This window comes from Tiliqua scincoides, chromosome 10, assembly GCF_035046505.1.
Source record: "Tiliqua scincoides isolate rTilSci1 chromosome 10, rTilSci1.hap2, whole genome shotgun sequence".
NCBI classification, from domain to species: domain Eukaryota; kingdom Metazoa; phylum Chordata; class Lepidosauria; order Squamata; family Scincidae; genus Tiliqua; species Tiliqua scincoides.
This window is the reverse complement of record NC_089830.1, coordinates 23523920-23541682: the sequence shown is the minus strand read 5'-3', so window position 1 is coordinate 23541682 and position 17763 is coordinate 23523920. Positions and strand designations below refer to the sequence as shown.

Genomic DNA, 17763 nt, shown 5'->3' with positions numbered 1-17763 from the left:
AGGAAGCATTTAAGAGATTGGGTGGCATCAGAAAGGTCAGGATGGTCAAAATGACAAAATAGAGGTTATGAAGCTGTTGCAAGGTAGGGCTACTTTAATTTTCAAAGGAAACAGCAAATGCAGCTTAACAGATCTGAACTCCATTAAAAATAGCTTTTTTCTTAGATGGAGAAATATATAGTCAGGATTCTGTAGGTTCTGCACAAAAAAAAAATATTTTTTTAAAACCCTAATCAAATTTCTGCAAAACCACCACAGACTGAGTAATGTTTCAACCAATTTTCAGTCCTCTAAAGCCAGTTGATGGCTTGTGTCTTTATTGGGTGTGGGGGGCAATGCATTGTGGAACATAATTGGGGTTAGGCAAAATTGGTGCAGGGTGCAGAATTTGTCTTTTCTATGATGCAGAATTTTATTTTCTTTAGCTTGGAGCAGCTACAGTCTGTCTTCAGTCTTTGCTGCCATCTGGTCTAGAAGCCTGTTTCATTTTTAAAAGAAACTGTTGTTTTTTTTCTTTCAAAATGCACAAGAGGGTACCCAGGACCCAAATTCCCCACTTGCAAAGGATGACCGCAGAACCCCAAAACCCACAGAGCCCCAGTCACACTTCTTGGGTGCTCAATTGCTGCTAAACGGACTTTTTCGTTTCAACCTCCAGAGCTTTGGTCAAAACCTTTTGGGCGTCTTCAGCAATCCCCGACACACATTTCTGCAGCATGAAGTAGGTAGAGAGCAATGAAAGGCCCCCTGACAGCAGGCAGCCAAGGGTGGGAAAACGCCCCCAGCGGTGCTCCACCACCATCACCGTGGCTCCCACCAAGTCCGACAGCCTGAGCAAAACCATTGGTTTTAGGGACAGGGACGTCATCGCTGCTTTCAGGACCGAGACCGGCTTTCCAATCCGCTCTGCAAGATCTTCAAGGGAGCGTCTGCTCAGGCCAAATTCTCGGTAGCACCGAGAGCGGAACTTCACCAACAGAAACATGGCAGCCAGGAAGGAGAGTCCCGGGACTGGGAGGGCAGAAACCAGTCCACAGCAAAGGGCTGGGGGCACAATCTGGGCTGAGGCTTTTTTTCTTTCCCAGAAGGGGGCTGAGATCCTAGGCAGGCCAAGCAGGAAGGCTTGTCTCTTCAGCATCAAGAGATCTTTCTTCAGCTGTTCCTGGAGGAGGGGAAAATCAAAGCGGTCCGTTTCCCAGTTGGATACCAGGAAGATCTGGGGGTCCAAGGCTCCTTCTCGCAACAAGCCCTCTCTGCAGTCCTCCTTGATGCGCTGGAGGACCTTTTCTGCACTGTAGCCCGAAGGTCGCTGTCTCCTGGAGGCCTCCAGGTCGAGGTCTATCTTGGTCCGCACAAAGTAGAACCTCTTGCTCATGTCCTGGATCTCGTGGACCAGCTCGGCGTGGGTGGTCCGGAAACGCTGGTAGCCCACGATGATGAAAAAGTCAAAGCGGCTCAGATCTACTTGCTGAACACGGCTGCCTCCGTCAAAAGGAGGTGCTCCCTTCCCTGGAATGTCCCAAAGGCTGACTTGGGGAAGCAGCGGGTAGATATAATCTTTCACCTCTGCAGTCGTGGACTGGATGCCCGTCTGAGCAGCCCCGGGGTCGTCTGCCTGCAGGCCCAGCATGGCGTTGATGAAGGAGGACTTCCCAGAGCCGGGTTCTCCCACCACGGCAATGTGGAGAGGGGTGTTCTGAAAAGACTGCAGGGGGATCTCCTGGACGGCAGAAACGGCCTCGCTCAGGTTCCCCTGATCAATGGCTGCCCTAAATCCTTCCATCGCCAGGGCTGTTGCCATCCTGCAGAGAAAGGGAGCAGGAAAGTCTTAACGTCAAAGGAAAAAGAACTTTGTTTTTTTTTTAAGGATTCCTACAGCTCGTCTTGTCTGATGCCATGAGTGCCATCTGCGTTCTCACACTGCTTGCCACACAGAGAAGCGAGGAAGGGCAGCAAAACATCAGGGGCAGCAGCAGGGAAAACAATGATGGATGGATGGATGGATGGATGGATGGAAGGAAGGAAGGAAGGAAGGAAGGAAGGAAGGAAGGACGGACGGACGGACGGACGGACAGACGGACATTGAAAGAGAAAACATTTTGCATCAACGCTGCCTTCTAAACTAAGTCCTGTTGGTTTGGATGGAATCTTTTTCAGGTTATCATATTTCAAACTGCATCTGACTGATTTAGCCAGAGGTCCAGCACTGGAGATGGGCGGGAGGAAGGGAGCCGGTATCTAGGGAGGGCATTGCCTTCATTCCTTCTGCTGACCAACATGTTTGGTTTCAGGAGCTGCCTCTTCAATGCCTCTGCTTTCTCCCCTCCCCCCCCAGCCCTTCTCCAACAGGCTGAGCTTCAGGCAGGCACCAAATCTCCACTTACTTCACCCCACCCCCACCCCAGGCTTCTCCCAAAACTGCTCAGGACAGTCCCCCCCCCCCCCGTGGAAAGGATGGGAAGCCCCCTCTCACACACCCCCCCCAGGAAACGGCAACCATTCTGGCTCCAACAGTGGAGCTGACAGCCAGCCTGCCTGCTTCCATGCCTCACGCCTGCTGGAGCTGCAATCGCACACTTTCCAGGGAGTAAGCCCTATTGAACCCAGTGGATTTACTTCTGAGTAGACATGCAGGGGATTGGGCTGTAAGTAGCACTGCCTAGCTACATCTGATTGCATTCCCCTTGCAGGAAAACCCTGAATCCTCCCCCCTCCCCAAAATCAGGAGCTCCACCAACCGTGGACCTGCTGCCCATCACAGGGTGGGAGTGAAATCCCCAGATCTTCTCCTTTTGCACGTGGCTTACCTTGACGCGTGTCTCCCTGGGGATCGATGCTCTCCAGCCTTCTCTGTGCCTCTCTTTCCCTCTTGGACTCGGGGGAAGAGACCTCGCTCTGCCTCTCTTCCTGTACGCAGAGCTCAGAGAAAGCGAAAGGACCAGCTCGCCCAATGAGAGCCCTGCAGAGGCTTCCAAGTGCAAGAGCCAGATTGCTGTTGACCACCAGGGGGCGCCCCAAGAAGGAAGAATCATTGACCATTGACTCAAAGTGGAGATGCCAGAATTAAGTCCACACTGGGGGGGGGAGGGAGGTTGACATACCGTCCCAGAAGGGACTCTGCTATGTTGAATCTTTTCTGATGCTCCAAAGCAGCTGATGGAGGACTGAGCTCTAACATCCAAGACAAAACAACTCCGGAAAACAAAACCACAGCCCCTAGCAATTGTGTCTAAAGCAGTGGTTCTCAAACTTTTAGTACCAGGACCCACTTTTTAACATGTGGGACCCACCGGAAGTGATGGCATGGCTAGAAGTGACATTGTCAAGCAGGAAATCCTAGGCTGCAATCCTACTCACACTTACCCAGGAGTATGATATACATAGTAGCCTGTAGCATAGTAGCATATACATAGTAGCCTGTTAAAAGTACAGCCCACATACAGTCACAGACCATGGTAGCACCAAATCTAATATATTAAAAATAAAATATTGAAATGAATGGGGAACCACCTGAAATGGGCTCGCGACCCATCTAGTGGGTCCCGACCCATGGTTTGAGAAACATGGGTCTAAAGCACAGCTAAGCCTGCCCTGAGCTTGCAATATGAGCCTTGAGAGCTCACAACAACCTTGCAGAGTAGGGACGTTTTGCGATTCCCACACTGCAGCTGGGAGTGAAAGGGAGCAGTTGTTTCAGAGGTCCCAGTGAGTTTGCAAGACAGACCGATTTTAAACCGGGGGGTTCCTGATTCAGGGCTCCGTCTCAGCCCTGCAACAGCTGCAGTGCACTTCCTTGTTCTGCCCAGTCTGGTGTGACTCCTCAGGGCTCTTCAGCTTGGTGTTCTGAAAGGAAAATGCTGCTCAGAAGGACCGTGGTGCATCTGAGTCTGGGAAGGTGACTTACAATAAGCGCCAAGCAGAGGGAAGCTTTACCTCTGTCCAGATGCATGATCTAAAGATACACCTTTGATGGATCTGCTGAACTGTTTCCCTGACATCAAGGGAAACAGGGATGGGGGTCACTCTGGCAGGATGAGGAGGAATGTGGGGATCTGACAATATGGCAAAGTTGATGGAATCAGCGGCAGGGAGGATTGTGTCAGGGCTGGCCCAGCCATGGGGGGGGGGGGTGTAACCTTGGATAGTGGATGGGAGTGGAAGAGAAGGACGGCAGATGAGCAGGTGGGTAGCCCAATCCAGTACAAATCCTTGCGTAGCGGTGGGGTGCCAGTGCAGCTGCATCCTGCATGGAAATTTTGCGTGCTGGAGGTCTCTGTGGGATAAAGGGACCTTTGTCCTTTTGCCCCGGTATAAGCCCCAGCAAACAAAGTGGGGCAACGCCAACCTGTGCCAGTTACATAACTGGTGAAAGACCAGGTTGCCCCATGTCACTGGATTGGGCTCGGGAAGAAGGATAGGAAACAGCGCACGACAATGCTGCCAATCCTGGACATCTTCACCCAACCTTTGCTCCCACCGCCACCCTGCCCCCTCCTTCTGGTTTTTACTAAACAGAAATGGGGTTCCCTAGAGGCAGCCAGTCTTCAAGATTGGCCTGGAAGTTGCACCAGTCCCACGGGCCTGTCTTCTCTCTCCCTAGGTCAAGGCACATGGTCTTACCCAAAAATCGGCATTGGGGTAGTGAAGAGCCCACCCTACCAGGCAGCTCACTAGGACTCCACAATCCCGGAAGGCAGCTCTTCTCACAGGAAGAAAATGGATCAGCTTTGGCAGGACCACATGCAAAAAGGACTGCCAGCCCTGTCTTCTTGTTGCCTCGGGGGAGGGGGGAACCTCTCAGGAAGGGGATAAGCAGCCTCTGCCTCTAGGAGCACTGCATTGGCACTCTGTGGGTGATGATGTTTCTGCCTTGTGTGGCAAGGCTGCAGCCTGAAGGGCTCCAAGGTGAGCTTGGCAAGTAGCAGCAATGGTTGGAGTCCCTGTCCTTTACAAAGGGAGAAGACATGCTCCAGCCTGTTAGCTCTGGAGAGGATGAGGAATGGTCAGCAACACAGTTCATTGAAGAAACACCTTTGACAACTTATGTGCCAGAGGGGAAGAGACACTGGAGGTCTCTGCTTGGAAGGAGTGGTTGTTCCGCTGGTGTAGCTGGAGTTGAGCCAGCCTAGGAGGGACTCCAACTGCTAGAGGAGGAAGCGGAATGCTCACCAAGCAGCTGATTTTTGAGAAAGCGAAACCTTCCTCCCGTAGTTTGGGTTTCTCTTTCTTATAAACCTCAAGTTATAGTTTAAGAACATAAGAAAAGCCGTGCTGCATCAGGCCAAGGGCCCATCTAGTCCAGCTTCCTCTCTCACACAGTGATCCACCAGATGCCTCAGGGAGCACACAGGACAACAAGGTGCATGTACTCTCTGGCCACTCCTGTGCATCTAGCATTTGGAGATAAACTACTTCTAAAACCCAGAGGTTGCACACAGCATCATGACACGTAAGCTGCAATGGACTTTTCCTCCAGCTTTAACCATCCTATGGGGCCAAGAAAAAAAAAATCTGAAAATAGGATGGAGTTTCTGCTCCACATCTTCTTATTACCAGGCAATGCTTGAGGAAGTTCCTATTCCCTACCTCACCAGGGACTGGAAGCTTGAACCTCAGTCAGCAGCTCAGCATTAGGCTGCCATGGTGTCTGTCCAACAGGTACTCCGGTCATCATTTCCACTTGGTTCCCATTAAGGACCAAATGATACAGCAAAATGGAGGCGGGGATCCCTTTTCCTCTGGGCAGGTTGGCAGGAACAGGAACCTCAGGGGGCCCCTGTACTCCCCATTTCTGCTGAAATGTCTGGGAACATTTTCTCCAGTGCTAGGCAAACTTGGTTACAGTAGTGATAAGTTTATACTAAACTGGTTTGTTTCATAAAAAGAAAAAAAAAACAGGAAGGCTGCTTCTGTTTGGTCTTCATAAGTATATACAAACAGCTCCCTAGAGCCCTGTCATATCCTTCCATTCTTTGCAATGCACCTCTGTTTTCCTGGCTTCCCCTCCTGGGGTGAGAGGATGTGGAGAGGGGGTAGCAAAGGCTACTTGCATAATAAGAAAATGTAGTTGTGAATAAACCCTCCCACCACCGGCTTGACAAGAGCTGATGTCCTGGTGATCTTTATTTGCAGCAGCAACAGCACAACCTGTGACTGTTCACGGAATGGAAAAATAGTGGCTTTTTGCAGCAAATTTCCACAAAGGTGAATCCTGGAGACTGCTCAGAACATCCAGTCCCTGATGGGTGGGCCAGAGAAGAGTGTTGGCTGGGACTTCCTGATGAGGAGAATTACTTTCTCTTTCATTAGAGACTGAAGGCACTCTTGGTCACCAGGAAAGACAAGGGAGGTTAGTCAGGAGCGAGGAAAGAAAAGCACCCTTTCTGCAGCCAACTACCTGGACTATCGGATCAGAGGCTGCCCCTTCAGCTCCACAGAGCAGTCCTCACCTTCCCTGTAACGGTAAGTCACTCTCTCTCCTGATATCTGCCTTAATGTGTTCTGTCTTTCCTGCCTGTCACTGGCTGCTTGTGTGATTCTTGCGCAGATGAGCTTTTTCCATGCACTGACTATGCTCTATGTGAGAGTTCTGCTGTGAGAAGCTTCAGCCACATCAGGAGAGCTGTCCCCCTTCCGGCCCTTTGTGTGTTTGAAAAGCAGGTCTGGGTCACTGCTGGGGTGCCACTTCTGTTTTCCCTTGAGGGAGGGGGCAGCCAACGGAGAGCCAGGAGCAATGAATTGCTGTTTGCCACATCTAAAGTCCGACAGCAGAAGAGCAAAGGCCTTCAGGGCATCTGTTGCAGTTGCTTCTTGGTATTCCCATCAGAGCAAAGGAGAAGCTGGACCAAGACTGTGGCAGGGCATAGGGAGGCTTTAATACTTCTGTCACCCTCCCAATCCAGATGGCCCCCAGGGAAGGAAGCCCACCTTGGTGCCACTGGGCATTAGATCTTCCCTCCATTGCAGCACATTCCTAGTCCAGACCAGGCATTTGCACCACTGCATTTTAAGAAGACAAAACCAAGTAGAAAAGGGACAAGCCACACAAGGGGAATGAGGGTAGATAACAGTGAAGCGAGTGATGGCTAAGAGGGGTTGTGGCTCCCTTCCCTTCTCAATCCAGTGTGAACTTGTATGCTTTGCAGCATAAGAACATAAGAACATAAGAACAGCCCCACTGGATCAGGCCATAGGCCCATCTAGTCCAGCTTCCTGTATCTCACAGCGGCCCACCAAATGCCCCAGGGAGCACACCAGATAACAAGAGACCTGCAAGGCCTCCTGGGAATTGTAGTTTAAGAACATAAGAACAGCCCCACTGGATGAGGCCATAGGCCCATCTAGTCCAGCTTCCTGTATCTCACAGCGGCCCACGAAATGCCCCAGGGAGCACACCAGATAACAAGAGACCTGCAAGGCCTCCTGGGAATTGTAGTTTAAGAACATAAGAACAGCCCCACTGGATCAGGCCATAGGCCCATCTAGTCCAGCTTCCTGTATCTCACAGCGGCCCACCAAATGCCCCAGGGAGCACAACAGATAACAAGAGACCTCATCCTGGTGCCCTCCCCTGCATCTGGCATTCTGACATAACTCATTTCTAAAATCAGGAGGTTGCGCATACACATCATGGCTTGTACCCCGTAATGGATTTTTCCTCCAGAAACTTGTCCAATCCCCTTTTAAAGGCGTCCAGGCCAGATGCCGTCACCACATCCTGTGGCAAGAAGTTCCACAGACCGACCACACGCTGAGTAAAGAAATATTTTCTTTTGTCTGTCCTAACCCGCCCAACACTCAATTTTAGTGGATGTCCCCTGGTTCTGGTATTATGTGAGAGTGTAAAGAGCATCTCCCTATCCACTCTGTCCATTCCCTGCATAATTTTGTATGTCTCAATCATGTCCCCCCTCAAGCGTCTCTTTTCTAGGCTGAAGAGGCCCAAATGCCGTAGCCTTTCCTCATAAGGAAGGTGCCCCAGCCCCGTAATCATCTTAGTCGCTCTCTTTTTCACCTTTTCCATTTCCACTATGTCTTTTTTGAGATGCAGCGACCAGAACTGGACACAATACTCCAGGTGTGGCCTTACCATAGATTTGTACAACGGCATTATAATACTAGCCGTTTTGTTCTCAATACCCTTCCTAATGATCCCAAGCATAGAATTGGCCTTCTTCACTGCCGCCGCACATTGGGTCGACACTTTCATCGACCTGTCCACCACCACCCCAAGATCTCTCTCCTGATCTGTCACAGACAGCTCAGAACCCATCAGCCTATATCTAAAGTTTTGATTTTTTGCCCCATTGTGCATGACTTTACACTTACTGACATTGAAGCGCATCTGCCATTTTGCTGCCATTCTGCCAGTCTGGAGAGATCCTTCTGGAGCTCCTCACAATCACTTCTGGTCTTTACCACTCGGGAATGTTTGGTGTCGTCTGCTAACTTAGCCACTTCACTGCTCAACCCTGTCTCCAGGTCATTTATGAAGAGGTTGAAAAGCACCGGTCCCAGGACAGATCCTTGGGGCACACCACTTTTCACCTCTCTCCATTGTGAAAATTGCCCATTGACACCCACTCTCTGCTTCCTGGCCTCCAACCAGTTCTCAGTCCACGAGAGGACCTGTCCTCTAATTCCCTGACTGTGGAGTTTTTTCAGTAGCCTTTGGTGAGGGACCGTGTCAAACGCCTTCTGAAAGTCCAGATATATAATGTCCACGGGTTCTCCCGCATCCACATGCCTGTTGACCTTTTCAAAGAATTCTATAAGGTTCGTGAGGCAAGACTTACCCTTACAGAAGCCATGCTGACTCTCCCTCAGCAAGGCCTGTTCGTCTATGTGTTTTGAGATCCTATCTTTGATGAGGCATTCCACCATCTTACCTGGTATGGATGTTAGGCTGACCGGCCTATAGTTTCCCGGGTCCCCCCTCTTTCCCTTTTTAAAAATAGGCGTGACATTTGCTATCCTCCAATCTTCTGGCACCGTGGCCGTTTTGAGGGACAAGTTGCATATCTTAGTCAAGAGATCTGCAACTTCATTCTTCAATTCCTTAATAACCCTTGGGTGGATGCCATCAGGGCCCGGTGACTTATTGATCTTTAATTTATCAATGAGGTCTGAAACATCTTCTCTTTTAACCTCTATCTGACTTAACTCCTCGGTCAGGAGGGGCCGTTCGGGCAGCGGTATCTGCCCGAGGTCTTCTGCCGTGAAGACAGATGCAAAGAACTCATTTAATTTCTCTGCCATCTCTAAGTCTCCTTTTATCTCCCCTTTCCCTCCCTCCAGATAGCTCTTGCATTCTGCTCCAAAAAGATATTTCTGGGGTTATTCAGTCACAGCCTGCACTTTCTCAGAGCAGAGAGACCTGGTGACCCATGGCCAGTTCTTTACCACATTTGTAAATATACCATATAAAACCATATAAATATAAAATATGCCATATAAAAATATAAAATATGCCATATATAAATATATAATATGCCATATAAAACCATATACCATATAAAACCAAAATGAACAGGGAAGACCGAACAGCAAATCTTCTTTGCAAAGTCTGAGCCTTTGAGGATAACACTCACGTAGGACAACAAGAAGATTCTCACAACATAATATTCTATGTCAGCGTTTTTCCGACCAGTGGTATGGGCACCACCAGTGGTACTTGAGATGGTGTCTGGTGGTACTTGTGGGTTGCCTGGGCACCTGCTGTGTGTCAGCAAGACCAGCAAGACCAACATACAGCATATGTTGATAGGGTTGGGCAGTCCAATCCTGAGCTACCCAGCACACGAGGCTGGCTGCCATGGTGCCAAAAAGGCTACCATGGCATCCAATGCATGGTGGGCAGCCTGTAGCAGCTCCTCAGGAAAAGGGGACACTTGTTCCCTTCCCCCAGGTAAGGGACGTAGCCCCACAATGGGGCTACTCGATTCTATGGCAGCTCTTGAGCTGGCGCAGAATCAAGGAGTCCTGTGTCAGGCTGCGTGGATCGACACGGGACTCGGGATCTGGTGAAACGGAGCTCTGCTAGTCCCTTTTCCTCCTTTTTTAGGAGGAAGAGATGTGAGGTTAACCAGCCTGTAATTTCCTGGGTCCCCTCTCCCTCCTTTTTTAAAGATAGGCATGATACTAGCTATCCTCTCTTCCTCTGGCAGAGTGGGCATTTTGTAAGGGATCACCTTTGGTGGAGATAATCTACAGGGATCCAATTTTCCAAAATGGCTAAATCCATCTTGTCAAAACAAAGAGTCACTTGGCCATTATCTAGCATAACTTCATATCACAATATTATTTTTGCATTTTCAGATCATAGAGTGCGATGGGAAACACGATATCACAAGAAATTATAGAAAAGGAACTTGCTGAACTGAAGACTGCTTTGAAAGAAAAGTCTCTCCTAGATGTGGCAGTTCAAGTTCAACAAGAGTTGGCATTACTAGAAAATACCACACTCAACATTGCCATCACAGGGCTGTCGGGTACTGGGAAATCATCCCTGGTCAATGCCTTGCGGGGTGTGAGAGATGATGAAGAGGGAGCGGCTAAAACCGGACCGGTAGAAACAACAATGGAACATGTGGGATATCCACATCCTGCGTTCTCTAATGTCATCGTATGGGATCTCCCAGGAACTGGGACACCTGAGTTCAAACCAGATGAATACCTAGAGAGGGTGAATTTTAGCCAGTATGATTTCTTCATCATCGTTTCTGGTGATCGCTTCACTGTACATGACGCCGACCTGGCCCGTGAAATTCGGAAAAGGAAAAGGAAGTTCTACTTTGTGCGCACCAAAATAGATTTTAGTTTAGATTGTGAAAGAAGGAAACAGGGCTTTGATGAGAAGGCAACCCTGGAGAAGATAAGGAATTATTGCTGCGAAAATTTGAGGAAAACAGGAGAGTCTTCTTCAAAGGTTTTTCTAATATCCAACTCGAATCTGGGGGTGCATGACTTCTCCCTCCTGCAAAAGGCCATAGAGAAGGACTTGGATAACCTCAAGAGACAGGTGTTAATTATGGCCCTGCCAATGTACTTAAAAGAAGTCTTGGAAAAGAAAAAGGCTGCGATGGAGAGTCTCATATGGAAAAAAGCTCTCAAGTCTTCTGCTTTTGGGGCAGTTCCTGTACCAGGCCTCTCTTTTGATTGCGATCTTGCCATCCTGGAGGCTGCAATGAAACAGATCTGCCATGTCTTTGGCTTGGATGAAGGTTCCCTACAAAAGTTTGCAAAGGTCATTGGCAAGCCTGTTGATGAGTTAAAGGCTGTTATCAAAAAGTCTTCACAGGCTGGTGAGATCACAACAGAGTTTACTATCAATATTTTGTTGGTGACAGAACCGTGGGCGACATTAACAGTGCTTAAAACAGCTTTGGCTGTCATACCAGTGCTCGGCTCCTTAGCTGGTGCGGGACTGTCTTTTGTCACCACATTCTGCATGCTGAAGAGCTTTCTGAAGGATGTTGTGGAAGATACTGAGAATGTGATCGCTAAAGTTGTTGAGCTGAGCAAAAAGTGTCCTAAGTAAATATCTGTACATCCACCTGGAAAGAGAGGTCCACCATATATCGATGTGCAGAAGACAAAAAACCAAAACTCAAACTTAGGCCAAAAAAAAAAAAAATTGAATTTCTAAATGCAAGTTTTTCTTCTTAACTCTACTGGCAAATATCATCATCATCATCATCATCATCATCATACAACTGGGGAAGGCTGAAGCTGAGAGGGATTGACTCGCCTATGACCACCTCTCAAGAGTTAATGGCGGAAGTGACATTCCAACAGGGGGCTTCTGTGTTGCAGCTCAGGCTCTTACTGACAATTCTGTGCATGTTTACTCAGATGTAAGTCCCACAGTGTTCAGTGGGTTAGCAGCCCAATCCTAACCTACTTTCCCACACTGTACCAAAGGGACACACACTTCATTCTGTGGGGAAGGCTTGACGAACTGCAAAGTCCATCTCAGAGAGCAATCCTGTGCATGTCTACTCACAAGGTGGGCCCATTCAATTCCATGAGATTTTCTCCTAGAGAAACAAGTGTGCAGGATTGAAGCCTTAGAGCAGGGTTGCCCAAACTCCGGCCCTGGGGCCACATGCGGCCCTCGAGGCCTCTCAATGCAGCCCTCAGGGAGCCCCCAGTCTCCAATGAGCCTCTGGCCCTCCGGAGATTTGTTGAAGCCCACACTGGCCCAATGCAACTGCTCTCAGCGTGAGGGCGACTGTTCGACATCTTGCGTGAGCTGTGGGATGAGGGCTCCCTCCACTGCTTGCTGTTTCACATCCGTGATGCAGTAGCGGCAGCAAAGGAAAGGCCAGCCTTGCTTTGTGCAAGGCCTTTTATAGGCCTTGAGCTATTGCAAGACCTTCATTCATTCATATAAGTTCATCTTTAATATATTCATTTATGTATACTTACGTAAATGTATTCAAATTTTAAATGTAAATTAATTCTCCTTTTTCCCTGGCCCCCTACACAGTGTCAGAGAGATGATGTGGCCCTCCTGCCAAAAACTTTGGACACCCCTGCCTTAGAGGGTCAGTAGGCAAACTGGGGAGTTTATGATAAGAAATGCAACATCTTAGTTTGTGAGGCACACAGCCCACTAGTTACGTACAGTAGTAGAAACATAGATTATTTTCACTGCTTATATTCCTACAATTGTATCTCTGCTTCAGGGGTAACATAAATCAATCCCTGCTATTGAGTGTCCTAATTTTGGATGCATGCAAGCAAAATAAACCAGGGCTTGATTGCATTGCAGCTGGTGGTCAGAGTTTACTCCTTCTGGGTCCAAAAAGATCCTGCAAACCAGGCTTTCTAGAGGAAAAAACCCTCTGCAAGCTGCTGAGGTAGGTATCCCCTAGGGATGGGATGAAATGTAAGTCTCAACTGGGCAGACAGAAATGGTGAAAAACTCCAAGTTCAAGAGAACTTGGGGGTTTCTCAAACATCTATCAGGGTTCCTGATGAAAATGTTCTCTAACTTTTTCTCAAGGTTCCCTAAAAGTGTCCTGCTTGGCCTCCAGGCTCAGATTTACCTTGTGATGCTCACCTACGGGGAACTCTTGCACATGATCAAAGTGGGGGGTGAGGAAGCCCAAAAGACCTGGTTAACATCTCGTCGGAGTTAACCCATCCACGATGTCAACAGAAGTGGCTCTCTTGAGTAGCTGACAGATGGGGGCACCCACCTGTGTCCATGTACTTGCTTTCACTGCTTTTCCTCCTCCTCCACACCCTGGACTAGAAAAGGAAGCAGGAATGTGAGGGGAGGGGAGTGCTGAGCTAGAGCATTGGAGAGTGGGAGGAGCAGAGGTTGTCACATAGTTGGGCAAGATGTGCATGCTGCCTCAGGGGGGACCTGGGCCAGCCCTGCCCTACATGGTACAGACTATCATGTTCTCTAGAACACTCCTCACATTCCTAGAATCTTTGCAACAAATTGCAATAAGGAAAAACAAAAATAACAATTAGATTCCAAAGGAAGTTTATGTTGCATTTATAAAAAGTGCTCATGGGAGCAGGGAAAGGGTGATATTTGATCAGGATAAAAACTGTGGTGAGTGAGGACAAATAAGCCCTCCTGTCTCCTCTAGGTTTTGGCCCATTTCATGGTCCCACTTGGTCCTTAGAACCAGGGATGGGCACTTGACGTAGTAGGACTCAACTTGAGTCACACTCAAGTCACTGCTTTCGAGCACTCAAGTCAACTTGAGTCCTGGTTGTTACTGCTCACACTTGACTTGCAACTCACGGGCAGTGCCTTGAAAAGTCACTATGGACTCAAAATGACTTTGAATCCCTGTCTTTTAAGTTGTGTGTGTGTGTGTGTGTGTGTGTGTGTTCTTGCTTATTTTTTGTACTGCTTCCCTATTGTGCCATGACACCTCTTGGGTGATCAGGAAGCAGGCATTCTGAAGGAAGGCAGCAGATGTGGTGGCGGCTAGGTTCCAAGTGGCAGAGGCAGAGGAGTTGAGGGAAGGAAGAAGGCTTCAGGGTTGTTGTTGTTGTTGTTTTGGCTGCACAAGGCTGGGGGAGAGACCAGAAGGAGGGAACAGCCAGTACATGGGGGAAGGGGCTCTGTTTTTTTTTCCTGCACAAGCCAGTGAGGGGCAAAAGAAGGCAGGCAAGCCAGGGAATAGCTGACTGGAATGCAGATGGGATGGGAACATCAGGGGGATGTTAAATGACAACTCTCCTCCCCCACACACACACATACCCTACCACCACTATGAGTCCATAGTGACTTTTCAAGGCACTGCCCGTGAGTTGCAAGTCAAGTGTGAGCAGTAACAACCAGGACTCAAGTTGACTTGAGTGCTCGAAAGCAGTGACTTGAGTGTGACTCAAGTTGAGTCCTACTACGTCAAGTGCTCCAGAAGGATCTCTCCAGACTGGCAGAATGGGCAGCAAAATGGCAGATGCGCTTCAATGTCAGTAAGTGTAAAGTCATGCACATTGGGGCAAAAAATCAAAACTTCACATATAGGCTGATGGGTTCTGAGCTGTCTGTGACAGATCAGGAGAGAGATCTTGGGGTGGTGGTGGACAGGTCGATGAAAGTGTCGACCCAATGTGCGGTGGCAGTGAAGAAGGCCAATTCTATGCTTGGGATCATTAGGAAGGGTATTGAGAACAAAACGGTTAGTATTATAATGCCATTGTACAAATCTATGGTAAGGCCACACCTGGAGTATTGTGTCCAGTTCTGGTCGCCGCATCTCAAAAAAGACATAGTGGAAATGGAAAAGGTGCAAAAGAGAGCGACTAAGATGATTCCTGGGCTGGGGCACCTTCCTTATGAGGAAAGGCTACGGCGTTTGGGCCTCTTCAGCCTAGAAAAGCGACGCTTGAGGGGGGACATGATTGAGACATACAAAATTATGCAGGGGATGGACAGAGTGGATAGGGAGATGCTCTTTACACTCTCACATAATACCAGAACCAGGGGACATCCACTAAAATTGAGTGTTGGGCGGGTTAGGACAGACAAAAGAAAATATTTCTTTACTCAGCGCGTGGTCGGTCTGTGGAACTCCTTGCCACAGGATGTGGTGCTGGCATCTAGCCTAGACGCCTTTAAAAGGGGATTGGACGAGTTTCTGGAGGAAAAATCCATTATGGGGTACAAGCGATGATGTGTATGCGCAACCTCCTGATTTTAGGAATGGGTTAAGTCAGAATGCCAGATGTAGGGGAGAGCACCAGGATGAGGTCTCTTGTTACCTGGTGTGCTCCCTGGGGCATTTGGTGGGCCGCTGTGAGATACAGGAAGCTGGACTAGATGGGCCTATGGCCTGATCCAGTGGGGCTGTTCTTATGTTCTTATGTTCTTACCACCTCCCTTTTTCTGTGAAATGTGACTCAAGACTTGTGACTTGAAATGACTTAGGGTGCCATCCTAACCCCTTATGTCAGTGCTTTCCAGCACTGACATAAGGGCAAAGCAGCTCCAATGTAAGGGAACAAACATTCCCTTACACTGAGGAGGCCTCCATGAGTGACAACCAACTGCAGGATGCAGCACATGTCCCATTGGCACCGCTATGCCAGTGCTGAGAAGCACTGCCATAAGGGGTTAGGATTGCGCCCTTAGACTCGCAACTCAAAAGACTTGAAATTTTTCAAGTCAAGTCGTGACCGGTGCACACTTCCCTTACAAGCCAAGGGGTCAATAACTTGTGACACAACTCACATCTTGAGCTTAGTGATTTGAGCACATCCTTCCTATAACTAAAGCAACGCCACCCCCACTGGGTCAAGTCACAAAATTAGCAGCCCAAATCTATCTAAAGCCCCTTTTTAAGCAGGATCAGCAATCCTCAACACTGACCCATGACCAGGATTGTGATAGCCTGGAGCAGTCAGCCAGGGGCACAAGGAAGTAGCTCTTTGCATGGACAGAAAGGAACGGGCAAGTAAGTTTTGAAAAGTAAGAGTATTATATTAAAAAGAAGTAATAGGGAAAAGACAAACTGGGTTTGCAGTCAGGGAAAAACAGAGTGCAACCATCTGTGTGACTACTCAAAAGTGCCATTGTGTTCTCCCAGGAAAGTGTGTATAGGATTGCCGCTCCAGAGGTAGGGGCAAATGTAGACAGCAAAGCTGAACACCAACTTCCGAGATGTCCAGAGTGACTTACATTGGATGCTGAATCCCTGACCCTTGAATGCCCTGGAGCAGGGTTTCTCAAACTGTGGGTCTGGTTGAATAACCTTAATAGGAATGGATGTAAGAACTAACAGCCCAATCCTATGCTTGTACACTCAGAAGTAAGTCCTATTAGAGTCAGTGGAGCTTACTCCCAGGAAAGTGTGGATAGGATTGGGCTGTAAGATGAACCAGTGAAAGACCAGCAGGGAAGAGGCTCAGAGCAACAGGAAAGAGAGGGCAGGAAAGAGGCAGGGAGAGAGGAAATAAAAGCCTCTGAGCCATTCCAGATTGGCTTAGCTAACTATCCAAGTTATTCCCAGATTTTTTTTTTTTTTTTTTTTGGGGGGGGGGAGTATTTCAGACCACTTTTGGGCACAGCCAGAACAAATTCAAGTCGGGTTGTCCATCTCTTGTGCAAGGAAATGAGGTCTTGGTAAGAAAGATGAGAAATTCGGTTTGGGACATGTTGAGCTTGGGGCAACAATGAAGCACCCAAGCAAGAATATCAAGCAGGACATTGGAGATGCAGGTTTGGACAGAAGGGGTCAGTTCTCAGGGAAAGACATAGAGTAGGTGTCATATATAGCCAGCACTGAAAGCCAGGGAGACATTTCTGGCCAACAGCCTCAGTGAACTTTAGTAGAGGAAGTTCAAGTGAGGCTCACAAGCTGGTGGCTGAAACTACCTTCTTGATCAAAATGCTTTCCTGTAGCACTGATGTTTAAATACTTCCTGTTTAAATAGGAACAGAAGCCACAAGAAGAGGCTGTTCAGTATGCAGTGGGGAACTTGGATCAGGTCTAGTTTACAATACTATTTGCTGTTTTTAAAAGAGAGAAACTCCTCCATTAAAGATCCCCCATCATGAGGACAGAGGAGGTAATTGTAAGAGGCCATTGTAATCCTTCAGCAGGGATCCAAAGGAAGTAATTAAACCAGCTGAACCTTCAAAGAAGGTGTATAACGAAGGTCCTGGGGCTTTTAAAAGTCTTTTTTGCCCACACTGGACAGGTTAGAGTTAAAAAATCTTTTTTGCCCACACTGGACAGGTTAGAGTTATATACCTGAATGGCCACCATTTTGTTTTAGGCAATCCCAGTTGTGCAAATTATTTTAAAAAGGCTGGGCATTTAAGTTGGGCAGAAACTTCAAGGTTACCATAAACTTATTTATTTTTCACATTTTTGTACCACCCTTCCTCAAAGGAGCTCAGGGTGGTAGTTCCTCCCCTCCTTTTGTCCTCACAACAACCCTGTGAGGTTAAGTGAGACTGACTGGCCAGGGTTGCCCTGGAAGCTTCATGGCTGTGTGGGGATTTGAACCTGGTTCTTCCAGGTCTTGTCCAGCTCCCAAACCACTACACACCATCCTGGCGCTTCATTATTTAGGAATGTAAACAATGGCTTTGTGAAGGGTACTTCACGCTGAAAACCCATATATATTAATATTCTTAACCCATTTCTGCCCAGCCCACAGGTGTACACGTTTTGATCCTGTTACATATGTTTAACATTGTGTTAATAACAACAATCAAAATGAACAGATACCTCAGCAGCAGCCTGTGGTAGGCCTGGGGGTTTTGATTATTTTATACTG

At 48.2% G+C, this 17763-nt stretch overlaps 2 protein-coding genes across 3 annotated transcripts; one reads left to right on the top strand and one right to left on the bottom strand.

Annotated features, from left to right (window-relative positions):
- Nucleotides 1–76: 76 nt before the first annotated feature.
- LOC136661201 (interferon-inducible GTPase 5-like) lies at nucleotides 77–2902 on the bottom strand. The gene is made up of 2 exons (XM_066638249.1): nucleotides 2808–2902; nucleotides 77–1802 (listed from the first exon to the last, which is right to left on the bottom strand). The coding sequence occupies exon 2, from the start codon at nucleotides 1799–1801 to the stop codon at nucleotides 629–631; it is 1173 nt and encodes a 390-aa protein (XP_066494346.1). The 5' UTR covers nucleotide 1802; nucleotides 2808–2902; the 3' UTR covers nucleotides 77–628.
- Nucleotides 2903–5275: 2373 nt separating this feature from the next.
- On the top strand, nucleotides 5276–12774 carry LOC136661200 (interferon-inducible GTPase 5-like). 2 transcript variants are annotated; one of them, XM_066638248.1, is made up of 3 exons: nucleotides 5276–5359; nucleotides 6310–6462; nucleotides 10318–12774. In XM_066638248.1, the coding sequence occupies exon 3, from the start codon at nucleotides 10331–10333 to the stop codon at nucleotides 11537–11539; it is 1209 nt and encodes a 402-aa protein (XP_066494345.1). In that variant the 5' UTR covers nucleotides 5276–5359; nucleotides 6310–6462; nucleotides 10318–10330; the 3' UTR covers nucleotides 11540–12774. The 2 variants fall into 2 exon arrangements, with proteins under 2 accessions (XP_066494345.1, XP_066494344.1); XM_066638247.1 differs by lacking the exon at nucleotides 5276–5359 and having other exon boundaries at nucleotides 6073–6462.
- The last annotated feature ends 4989 nt before the right edge of the window (nucleotides 12775–17763 follow it).